Source organism: Rana temporaria, chromosome 1, assembly GCF_905171775.1.
Source record: "Rana temporaria chromosome 1, aRanTem1.1, whole genome shotgun sequence".
Lineage (NCBI taxonomy): Eukaryota > Metazoa > Chordata > Amphibia > Anura > Ranidae > Rana > Rana temporaria.
In genome coordinates, this window is record NC_053489.1 from 500,791,252 (window position 1) to 500,804,345 (window position 13,094).

Genomic DNA, 13,094 nt, shown 5'->3' on the forward strand with positions numbered 1-13,094 from the left:
CTGCTTTTGCTAATCTCATGTTACTGCGTGTTAAGTAAAAGTTTGGTGAGACGATTCGCGCTTTTCAGTCTGTGACAAATGTGCTATCTCCATTACAAACGCTACTTTTACCGAAGGTGCGCTCCCATCCATTACTTTATTCTGAGCATGCGCGGGTTTCTAAGCATACACACGAACGTGTTTCTCGTCGTAAACCAGCCCGACGAGGAAATTGAGACTCCGGACGAAAAAAAAGAGAACTCGAGATCCACGTCAGTTTTCTCGACCAAAAACATACACACAACTGTTTTCCTCGACAAAAAAGCTCTGCCACCAAGTTTCTTGATGGATTTTGTCAAGGAAAACGGTCATGTGTACGAGGCCACAGACTCCAATGTCCTTACAGCATTCCTACATGCATGCACAATTTTATTGAGAGGTCAATTTTCTTTTATACAGTTAATTTAACCACTTAAGCCCCGGACCATTTGACTGGCCAAAGACCAGGCCACATTTTGCGATTCGGCACTGCGTCGCTTTAACTGACAATTGCGCGGCCGTGCGACGTGGCTCCCACACAAAATTGATGTGCTTTTTTCCCCACAAATATAGCTTTCTTTTGGTGGTGTTTGATCACCTCTGCGGTTTTTAGTTTGTGCGCTATAAACAAAAATAGAGCAACAATTTTGGAAAAAATTCAATATTTTTTGCTATAAAAAAATATCCCCTAAAAAAAATATATAAAAAACCTTTTTTTTTCCTCAGTTTAGGATCATACGTATTCTTCTACATATTTTTGGTAAAAAAAAAAATCGCAATAAGCATTTATTGGTTTGCGCAAAAGTTATAGCGTCTGTCTTAGTCCGACATAGTAGCATCCTCCGAACGTGACCCATTCACCTTAAAGCGGAGCTCCACCCAAAAGGGGAAGCTCCGCTTGTCTGCCCCCTCCCCCCCCGCCAAATTTGGCACCTTTTGGGGGAAGCGGGTACCTGGTTTTGAGAGGTATCTGCTCCCACTTCCGGCTGAGTTTGCCGCAGTGAACTCAGCTGGAAGTTCGTTCCCCCTCCTCCTTCCCCTGCAGCTGGCTCATTAACAGAGTGCAGCGCACTTTGTGCGTGCGCAATAGGGAACTGGCTGTGAAGCCGCAAGGCTTCACTGCTGGTTTTCCTTAGTGGAGATGGCGGCGGCAGCACCCTATAGCTGATTAAAAAAGGGGCTGGGGTGAAGACACCGCTGGATTCCTGGACCGGTAAGTATCCTAATCTTAAGTCTGCAGCCTGGAGCTCCTCTTTAATGAGGTTGCACCGTGACCGTGTGCAATGTATACAGATTTATTGGAGTTAAAATAGGCAGTGATGAGGTAACATAACAACCCCACACCACCTGTCAAATGCCCTCTGGACAATGTACCACCACAAATCGGGCACCACAAATGTAAATGAGCCATAAGTACCAATGTTCTTAAAAAAAATAGATTACAGGGCCATTAAGTAGTGGGTACATATGGATTATTTTTTTTATGGAATAAGGTGTCACTTTAACACTTAACAGGCCCTTGCACAATGCAAAGCCAATGTTCAAAATATATCAAACCATAGCAACCAAGTAAGGTTCAATTTGCTGCAGTCAAATGAGAAAAACGACAAAAGTCAAGTTAAATGATGAAGTCTGATTGCTTGCTATGGTTTACACTACTGGATAACGGAGTCTTTTCAGGCAGGAAGAGAAACCAATCAGTGAGCTAGTAATGCATTTCAGCAAACTGCAGCTGAACTAAAATAAGAAATTTCACTGAGATCTAATGTACACACAGCACACATAGAGCACATCACAGAGCGATAGTCAACAGGCGTGTACCTCCAGCAACATGAACTGGGTAACCTACTTTCTGGGGGGGGGGGGGGGGGGTTTGTCTCACTCATCGCACATTGCAGTCAAACCTTCAAATAAGATATAATCTGACTAATAAATGAAGAAACAACGTATTACAGATATTTTTTTTTACAAGACTTTCTTTGTGTGAGAAGCGGATGGTGTGTTCCAGCATCACAAGTAGGCATTTTCCTAAGTAAACCATATTCCAGACAAGGAAAGAAAGTGCTGAGTAGAAAGACTGGGCTCATTTCAAGGCTAAAGCCTCGTACACACGCACGGTTTTCTCGGCAAGAACCAGCAAGAAAACTGCTGGCAGAGCTTTCTTGCCAAGTAAACCGTGCGTGTGTACGAGGCTTTGAGGTTTCTCATCAAGAAAACTGCCCAGAATCTCGACGAGAAAAATAGAGAACCTAATCTTTTTTTCTAGTCGTGATTCTCGGCTGTGTTTTCCTGCCGAGAAACCCGAGCGTCTGTATACTTACCTGTCGCCGTGAAACCCCGAGCATGCTTGAAATGACGGTTCTGGCCCGTGTGTACAGGGCTTTAGATTTATGTTGGGTTCCCACGAGGCCCTGAACTCCTGGAAATGCACAGGCGACATAAGTTTCTCTCCTTCTCTCCCTCAGAAGCATAATGAGAAGACACCTGATTAAGCAGAGGTGGCTGGGTTTGCAATCTGCTGCCAGGAGTTTAGACTTCCACAGCTAAACCTGGCATACAGGCAGCTGAGCTGAAGCCCAAGAGTACTGCACGGGCTGCTACCAAGGTACTGGGCTTTAAGTGGTGTGGTCCTATGCCTTAAGCTACACCTGCAGGTGGTTCCAGCCTTAAAACTCCTCCAGCCGCTTGCCTGTGGTGCAAGCCCAAGGATCCCTCCAGCTGTTTGCCTGGGTACTCAGTCCTTCCCTGGACTTCACTGTGAGATGCATTCTAACAGAGGCAAGAAGTTGTTTATGTACTATACTATTTTACAAAACAGGGGCCATTCTCTAGCATCTGTGGATACAGAGCCTCATTGAAAAGGCTCAGGGTGGATGTCACTGTGGGGGGATATGGGTACTGGAGGGAGTTTGGGGTCTATAACAGACTTGGTGGCTCTGTAGAGGATGAGGTTTCGGGAGAGAGTTGGGGGCAACTGTGGAGATTGTGGTCTCTCTAGGAGGCTGGAAGCTTTGCAGGAGCACTGTGGGAAGCTGTAGGGCCCTGTGGAAGCTATGGAGCACTGTTGGAGGTTGGGGGCACTGTGGGGGCTGGGGGCTCTGTAGTAGGTATTGGAAACTGCAGGGCCCTGGGTAGCACTGTAGGAGGTTGGGGGCAATGATAGCTACCAAGGGGTTTGGGGCACCGTGGGCCAATTTGGGAGGTTGTAGGGCACTATGGGAGCTGGAAAGGAACTGTGGAAGTTTAGGAGAGCTGCAGCTAGCTGAAGGCCTGGAATGAGGGAAGTCTAGGCCATGGGTCTTCAAACTATGGCCCTCCAGTTGTTCAGGAACTACAATTCCCATCATGCCTAGTCATGTCTGTGATTGTCAGTGTGTTCCAATGCCTCATGGGATGTGTAGTTCTGCAACAGCTGGAGGGCCGTAGTTTGAGGATCCCTGGTCTAGGCCATGGCTCAGAGGTTGAGAATCACTGACCTAGACAAAATATGTCTCTTTAGACTATGTCCTATTAAGGGTCAGCTAAATAGCCTTTCGGCATGTAAGTAATGTGATTGAAGCATGTGACATTATACTACAGCTTTCACAAATTGGAAGCTTTAATTTTTTTTAGTCATGTAGGTTGAGAGTCCCATGGGGTTGTAATAACAATAGAAACATTGTGCAACTGATGTTTCTGGGCTCTTCTTGCATTGTATAAATATATCTTCTAAACGAGATAGACCTAAGGTACAACATGATTACCCCATTCAGTATGGCACTGGGCAGGAATTTTGGGCCGGTAGCCTATTGCACTGGATCATATAGACTTAGCTTACTGACATGTATTACACATATACAATATTGTCAAAAGTATTGGGACACCTGCCTTTACATGAACTTTAATGGCATCCCAGTCTTAGTCCTGAGGGATCGATATTGTGTTGGCTCGCCCTTTGCAGCTATACCAGCTTCAACTCTTCTGGGAAGGCTGTCCACAAGGTTTAGGAGTGTGTCTATGTGAATGTTTGACCATTCTTCCAGAAGCACATTTGTGAGGTCAGGCACTGATATTGGACGAGAAGGCCTGGCTCACAGTCTCTGCTCTAATTCATCCCAAAGCCCAACCCCACACCATAATCAGTGGTTAGTGGTAATCACTGATTGTGAACCTTTCCCTTCTGACTATATCTAGCACTTATGCCGCGTACACACAATTGTTTTTTCAGATGAAAAAAGTCAAACAGACTTTTTCCATCGGAAATTCCGACCATGTGTGTGCCCCATCGGACTTTTTTCCAATGAATTCCATCAGAGTTTAGAAATAGAACATGTTCTATTTTACTCCGATGGAATTCCGTCAGAATTTCAATGTGCATTTGGTCGGGCAGAAGCCCGATCGTGTGTACGCGGCATTAGGCATTTCTTCAACCTGACGAGAGAGACTAATAGTGCACAACACATACTCCACATCATTACACTTGTTCTACAGCCCTACAGTACCTTTTCGTCATTTCATTTGTATATATATATATATATATATATATATATATATATATATATATATATACACTATCTGTGTGGATATACACACACACACTGTATCTCACAAAAGTGAGTACGCCCCTCACATTTTTGTAAATATTTTATTATATCTTTTCATGTGAGAACATTGAAGAAATGACACAATGTAAAGTAGTGAGTGTACAGCTTGTATAACAGTGTAAAATGTGCTGTCCCCTCAAAATAACTCAACACAGCCATTAATGTCTTTGGGAAATAGACGTATGAGCGTTGCCAGCATTGCTGCAGAGGTTGAAGGGGTGGAGGGTCAGCCTGTCAGTGCTCAGACCATACACCACACAATGCATCAAATTGGCATTACTGTCATCCCAGAAGGAAGCCTCTTCTAAAGATGATGCAGAAGAAAGACCGTAAACAGTTTCCTAAAGACAAGCAGACTAAGGACATGGATTACTGGAATCTTGTCCTGTGGTCTGAGACCAAGATAAACGTATTTGGTTCAGATGGTGTCAAGCCTGTGTGGCGGCAACCAGATGAGGAGTACAAAGACAAGTGTGTGTGGTGGCAACCAGGTGAGGAGTACAAAGACAAGTGTGTCTTGCCTAAGTCAAGCACGGTGGTGGGAGTGTCATGGTCTGGGGGGCTGCATGAGTGCTGCCAGCACTGGGTAGCCACAGTTCATTGAGGGAACCATGAATGCCAACAAGTACTATGACATACTGAAGCAGAGCATGATCCCCTCCCTTCAGAGACTGGGCTGCAGGGTAGTATTCCAACAGGATAACGACCCCAAACACACCTCCAAGATGACCACTACCTTGCTTAAGAAGCTGAGGGTAAAGGTGATGGACTGGCCAAGCATGTCTCTGAGACCTAAACTCTATTAAGCATCTGTGGGGCATTCTCAAACGGAAGGTGGAGGAGTGCAAGGTCTCTAAGTCCCCTTTTATACTGGGTTGCTTAGCAAGCGCTATAACACTAAAAATAGCGCATGCAAAGTGACCCGAAACAGCCACTGCTGTCTCTCCAGTGTGAAAGCCCCGAGGGCTGTCACACTGGAGTGCTGCGCTAGCAGGACGGTAAAAAAAAGTCCTACTAGCAGCATCTTTGGATCGGTGGAGGAGCTGTGTGTATACCGCTCCTCCACCGCTCCTGCCCATTGAAATCAATGGGCACCACGGCTATACTGCTTTACGGTGCTTAACCCTTTCTCGGCTGCTAGCGGGGGGTTAAGTGCTCCACTAGTGGCCATATAGCGCAGTAAAAATGACGGTAAAGTGCAGCTAAAAATATCAGTGCTTTACCACCGCATTGCTGCCCCCACCTCAGTGTGAACGGGGCCTAACATTCACCAGCTCCACGATGTCATCACGGAGGAGTGGAAGAGGACTCCAGTGGCAACCTGTGAAGCTCTGGTGAACTCCATGCACAAGAGGGTTAAGGCAGTGCTGGAAAATAATGGTGGACACGCAAAATATTGACACTTTGGACGCAATTTGGACATTTTCACTTAGGGGTATACTCACTTTTGTTGCCAGCAGTTTAGACATTAATTGCTGTGTGTTGAGTTATTTTGAGGGGACAGCAAATTTACACTGTTATACAAGCTGTACAGTCACTACTTTACATTGTAGCAAACTATAATTTCTTCAGTGCTGTCACATGAAAAGATATAATAAAATATTTACATAAATGTGAGGGGTGTACTCACATTTGTGAGATACTGTGAGTGTGTGTGTATATATATATATATATATATATATATATATATACACATATACACACACACACACACACACACACACACTCCTCTGATCTCCCTCTGAGAACTGAAGTTCTCAGCTTCATAAATAGGCTGTAGAGCAGTGGTTCTCAACCTTTCTAGTGCCGTGACCCCTTGATAAAATTTCCCAAGTTGTGGGGACCCCAAACAGTAAAATTATTTTCGTATCGTGGGTTGTCAGCGCCAGGGGCAAGACAAGTAATTTGCACCCCTAACCCACAAACATTTAGCTCTCCCTGAGTCCCTTCCACTTGTACAGTATTAAAACCCCTTACGGTACATTTTCAGATGTACTACTCTCTTTGTTCTTCTTTCTTTCCCTTTTATCTCTCTCTATCCAAATGTCTTGTTTTTTTCCCCATCCCTCTCTCTATCTGTCTTTCTTGTTCTTTCTCTCCCTTTTTCTTTGTTCCACCCCTCTTTTCCTCTCCCTTCCATGTATTCTTTATTTTTATTCCTTCTCTTACTCCTTGGTGGGATGAGTGGATTAGGTGCTCTTGAGTGGATAGGGTCTCCTCCAGCCCCTCCCACTTCACATTCCTCACTAGTCAGCTGACCTCTAGCCTCTTCCCCCCCACCCATGCCGTGAACTGAATGGGTGGCTGCGAAGAGGCTGAGTGGGAGGCCACGGGCTCCAGGGACAGCCCAGTTGGGCGGCCACAAAAAGGCAGGGAGAGTGGTGCGGGCTTAAAGAACAGCCCAGGATATGGGGACCCCTGGCAAATCATAATTTGACCCCCGAGGGGGTCCCGACCCCCAGGTTGAGAACCACTGCTGTAGAGGATATCATTTTGCTCTGAGAACTGAACTGAGAAAATCTTCTCGGTATAATAAACGTACACCATAATGTTTTCACCCAAGATTCGTACGTTCACTCAGGAGTCACAGACTTTTCCAATGGAATCAAATGTCTGAATCTTGGGTGAAAGTTAAATGAAAACAATCGTAACAAGACCCTGCTAATTTTTTTTTATATTTTTATATACTAAATTGCTTTTTTTTTTTTAAAGGCACCATGAAGACTCAACCTTCAAAGAAGAACAGGTAAGATTCCCTTAAGTATTGCTTTCATAGGGAAATTAGTAAATATTTGATTTTGCCCCCATTCTCACGAGTTTCGTATGATAAATATCTCTGCTTTTTTTTTTATATATATATATATATATATATATATATATATATATATATGTAAAAATATACCCTTATGGTGTGATTTTATTTAGTCTTTTCCTGAATGCCAATTTTTTTTTTTTTTTTCAGCAAACGTACAAGATAACTACAACATGGGACAGCAAACCAGTGCTGCATGACCCAGTGACGATCACATTTAAGCCACATCCAGATGGACTGCTGTTGGAAGTAAATGCTCCTTTCTTTGATGACCCTCGTGCACCCCCTGGGGAGCCTGGAAACCCCTTTAATGGACTCTGGGACTATGAAGGTGAATAGAATTAATCCAGACTATTAAACATTTTGATTGTCCTTTATAAACGGTGATTTTAGTTCAGCACAGGTAGAGCCATTGATACAGGTGTGTTTCTTGCTTAGTCGTGTAGCTTCATACTTAAAGTGATACTAAAGTCTTAAAAATAACAAAAATGTTATACTTACCTGCTCTTTGAGGTGGTTTTGCTCAGAACGGCCCCGATCCTCCTCTTTTCGGGTCCCCGGTGGCGATCTCGGCTCCTCCTTTTCTTCTTGGGACTACCATAGCCAGCCACTGGCTATGGGGAGAGCAGAGTCTGTGCGCTCCCGACCTGTGTGTCTAAGGAGCTCAATACATTTACACAGCAGGACTTAGGCCCGCCCCCCACTTCCTCTTCACTACATTTGATTGACAGCAGCAAGAGCCAATGGCTCCTGCTTCTGCTCGAATGCTGTGTAAAGAGGAAAAGAGGGGAGAATAGATGCAGCCGTGCTCAGCGCTGATCTCTTCTCCCCTCTCTTCCCCTTCACACAGGGGAACGGGGGGGGGGGGGGCACAGGGAGACTGAAATGTTTTTTTACCTTAAAGTGGATTACCTTTACCCAATTCTTGAAATTTGAGCTGGACACATATATCTGCAGTATTTTGTTATCTCTCTTCAAAGAGCTAAGTCTCGTAGCTCTCTTCTGACCCATTCCTCTCTTATCAGCCTGATAACTTCTGACAAATTCTCGGACACATCAGATAAAAGCAGCCTGACATTTCTGTCAGGAGAGGTTGCTAAAATCGATTAGCAGGGAGCTGGCCCTGTTACAAAACACCTCTGAGGCCTCGTACACACGACAGAGTTTCTCGGCAGAATTCACCGAGAAACTCGGTCAAAACCCGGATTCTGCCGAGAATCTCTGTCGTCTGTACAGTTTTGGCTCGATGGAGCCGCCGAGGAACTCGACGAGAAAATAGAGAACATGTTCTCTATTTTCTCGTTGTCCTCGTTGTTCTATAGGAGAAGGCGGCCCGCCGAGCTCCTCGGCGGCTTCATCCCAAAACTCGACGAGGAACTCGACGTGCCAAGCACGTCGAGTTCCTCTGTCGTGTGTACGGGGCCTCAGAGTCTCTGCCTATGATGAGAGGGGGTGTGTTCCTTTCCTCCAATCAGCAATGTTAGCTATCTTGGCTGTGTGCCCAGACATCACACTCTGTGTCAAATAAGAAGAGAAAATCTCCTAACATGATCTGAACTTTCTAAACAGTGTATAAATGTGAAGACAGCAGATATACATGTAAAACTTATGTAGAGAGATTTGGTTCATCCCTGTGTATCATCTGAGGCTGTTTACTTCACTGGGTGTTATGGAGGGTTAACATCCACTTTAATGCAAACAATGCATTAGGGTAAAAAACGTTTTTAGGTTTACTAACACTTTAAGGTGTCTAGTTATAAGATTCACACAAATTTCAATTAAATCCTTTTAGAAAAAAAAGTTAAATCTTAGAGGAAAGTTCTGTGCATTTTGTGTATAACTAGACCCCTAGTAGTCTTTTACATACTGGGAGAAAGAAACAATTAAAATTAAAAGAAGGAGGGCACACCGACCTAGTGCATTATCAGATATAAAAGTTTTAAAAGTTTTATTAAAAATAGAATACAAGCAATAGTCCTACTCACAAACGAGCTTAGGTACAAGCTTTTCTGACAATCAAGCTGCATCTCTTGGCACCTACAAGTAGGACATGATGACAAGAGGATCGGACGGTACCACTAACGGCTAACGGCTAGACATGCAAAACAAAGTACCCACAGCAGTATTTGTACACATCAGTACAGGTTTTGCATGGCACAGTAGCATGCCTATATACTACCCTTTTTGTCAGCCCAAAAGGGATGATGACCCATGGTTGAGGTCAGTTTAGTAACTAACCCTTTTGCAACTTCACCATGTCCATCCAGTGGTATTCACATGGCATGGCCTGCCAAAGGCTTAAGCCTCGTACACACGACCGAGGAACTCGACGGGCGAAACACATCGTTTTCCTCGTCGAGTTCCTTGTTAGGCTGTCGAGGAACTCGACAAGGCAAGTTTCTCCATTCCCGTCGAGGAAATAGAGAACTTGCTCTCTTTTTGGCTCGTCGAGTTTCTCGACAGTTTCCTCAACGAAAATGTACACACGACCGGTTTCCTCGACAAAAAAATATCTCCCAGCAAGTTTCTTGCTGGTTTTTGCCGAGAAACTCGGTCGTGTGTACGAGGCCTTAGTCCTACCTGTAGTGCTTTTCCTATCGGTTGGAGCTCATGGTCATAGGCAATAAATAATTGGCTCCATCTAGTGGCCATAATGTGGTATTATCCTGATTCACTCTATTCTGTATGGATAAAGAACATTCAACCTGGAAAGAAAATAGACTAAAAGCTGAGGTTCAGATGAGACAGAATCAAACAGTCTTTTTACCCAATGCAGAGGACATGGGCGTCCGCTCCATAGGGCAAGGCAGGGCGTTTGCCCCCCCCTAGAATCAGTAGTAAGACACTGTGACACACATTTAGATTTAGCTGCGGCCGCCTCTCGAACCAGCGCCGCCGATTGTCACTGTCTCTCTCATGTCCGCGGCATATCAAGTCAGTCTGTGACTATGTTTGTTTACCTTCTGCTCCCCGCCCCTTGTTTTCCGGCCAGCCAATGATCGCTCACTCCCCCTAACTTTGCAGTCCAGCCTGGTGCTCGTCCTGGTGGCGTGACGTCACTCACGCCGGGAGGGGATCACGTCGGTGATACTGATGGCTGGGAGGAGCGTAGAGAACTGTACCACGAGGAGCCCGCGCGCTATTGAGGCAAGTCTAACACACAGACACAGACAGTCTGTAAAGCGCTAATTGTTTGCTAATTTTCAGAAGGAACGTCCGTAAAAGCAGGCTGGCTTTGCAGACAGTGCAGTAATGCCAACACACATTAGCACACTTTGTACATGTTTGCACTGACATTTTTTTAATGGCTCCCCAATGCACTAAAGGGACACACCTGCTGCATGGTTATACACTTTGATTTTTACTATATGAAATTGTGATTGTTATTATTCGATTAGTGAGCCATTTTACAAGTGTGTGTGTGTGTGACACACACACACTTGTAAAATGGCTCACTAATCGAATAATAACAATCACAATTTCATATAGTAAAAATCAAAGTGTATAACCATGCAGCAGGTGTGTCCCTTTAGTGCATTGGGGAGCCATTAAAAAAAATGTCAGTGCTTTTGCTTTGCAAACTTGATATGAATAATTTTCAATACAAATTATTGGAAAATAAAAAAATTTCAGTGCAAACATTAATATGTGCAAAGTGTGCCAATGTGTGTTGCATTACTGCACTGCAAAGCCAGCCTGCTTTTACTGACTTCCCTTCTGAAAATACTAGTTTCTTGGCTGCAAAGCCACCAGAGACAGCCAAACAACTAGCACTTTAAGCAACAAAAACCTTCACATTTTTCTTTGTATATATACCCTTAAAATGCCAGGAGCCGGGTGCACTGGTCAGTGATCATAGTAACTCATGTATTAATGTCAGTGCAGGACATTTACCCCCCTCCCCCCCGCCGCCATGCTGCATATTAAAAAAATCTTTAGACTGCATTCCGTATAGCATCATGCCATACGGAATGATGCAGTCTGAAGATTATTAACTGTGATGACTGTCTGTGATTTTTTTTAATATGCAGCATGGTGGGGGTGGGGGGGGGGTAAATGTCCTGCACTGGTTATGGTTACTCATGTATTAATGTCCTGCACAGTGCAGGGTGCAGTGTAATGTAAAGGGGTCCAGGGATGCAGGGTGCTGTGTAATGTTAATTGGTGCAGGGTGCTGTGTAATGTAAAGGGGTTGAGGGATGCAGGGTGCTGTGTAATGTAAGGGGTCCAGTGGTGCAGGGTGCTGTGTAATGTAAGGGGTCCAGTGGTGCAGGGTGCTGTGTAATGTAAGGGGTCCAGTGGTGCAGGGTGCTGTGTAATGTAAGGGGTCCAGAGGTGCAGGGTGCTGTGTAATGTAAGGGGTCCAGTGGTGCAGGGTGCTGTGTAATGTAAGGGGTCCAGAGGTGCAGGGTGCTGTGTAATGTAAGGGGTCGAGAGGCGCAGGGTGCTGTGTAATGTAAAGTGGTGCAGTGATGCAGTTGTGGAGAGGGAGTACACAGTGATAAAGAGATATTGAAAGATGCAGGGGGCACAGTGGGATGTTTTTATATTTCAACGTGGGGGGGGGCGCTTTTAACCCCCGCTAGCGGTCGAAGAAAGGGTTAAATGCGACTGTGTATCGCCAGTGCCGAAGCGCCCCCCCCTGAAAAAATTTCAGCGGACGCCCATGGCAGAGGATTAACCCCTTTCACGGTATAAAAGGGGTATGTGCTTTACTGCACATACAGACTGGTTTTACTGTTGTGGGTTTAGTAACATTTTACTTTTAAAATTACTAGGTTGCAAATGTTTAATCCACTGTAGTTCCCTTTGATGGAATAAAATAGATGCAAGCAATATTAATACAAAATAGTTTTATTGGATAATCCATACCTTTGTTTTTAATATAACTGGGTGAAAGATACGGCCTGTATACAGTGTGCAGGGCTTTATTTGTGAATACAGCAAATACATTTTTTTTTATTGTAACAGAATGTCTAAATGAATATACACAATGTTCCTTATGGTAATAACCATTCAGTAAGTACACCATACAGAACTATAATACCAGTCACCACATATAATTGTTCTTCTGGTATGAATTCATGGGCACTGTCAGAGCTGTGGTCTGCAGGCTGACCGCAGGTTTTTAAATCTTGTCTGTGCTTCAATGCATCATTTTAAAGCCATTATTTGTACTAGATTTATCCTGGTTAAGGGGCATATTTACCTCCCAAATATTATTGATGGGAGCCAGTGGCAGAGACAGATGGAAAAGTCAATATTTCTAGTGACCTAAGATGTCACCATTACTATGTGGAGCCTGAGCAGGAAGCCGCTTACTGGAAGAGCAAAATATCTACATCAACTACATTTTCCAGAACAGCGAGCAGAGACTGGCTTTATATACACACACAACTCTATGTATCTCTGGGCTTCATAGCTCCTTTATGCAATAGCAAAAAAAAATAAAAATAAAAAAGGTGGTAGCTCCGGCATCTTCCTATGTATCACTTAGCTTCTATCTAGCCAATAACATTTAATTTTTCTCCTCACAAAATTGCTTTTTTTTTTTCCATTTCTCCACAGTGGTTGAATCTTTTTTCCTGAACAGCCAGACTACTCAATATCTGGAAGTAGAGCTGTGTCCGTGAGTATATTTCCGTCTTTGTATAAAATCATTTTTAAGCGACAAAAAACAA

General features: G+C 44.2%; 1 protein-coding gene across 1 annotated transcript in view; it reads left to right on the plus strand.

The window, feature by feature from the left end:
- Positions 1-13,094, plus strand: part of LOC120918952 (UPF0462 protein C4orf33 homolog) — a 175,638-nt gene that overhangs the window by 68,592 nt on the left and 93,952 nt on the right. The window contains exons 2-4 of the mRNA XM_040330870.1: positions 7,314-7,347; positions 7,564-7,744; positions 12,982-13,042. Of these exons, the coding sequence (XP_040186804.1) occupies positions 7,314-7,347; positions 7,564-7,744; positions 12,982-13,042 (276 nt within the window). The remainder of the gene's footprint in view (positions 1-7,313; positions 7,348-7,563; positions 7,745-12,981; positions 13,043-13,094) is intronic.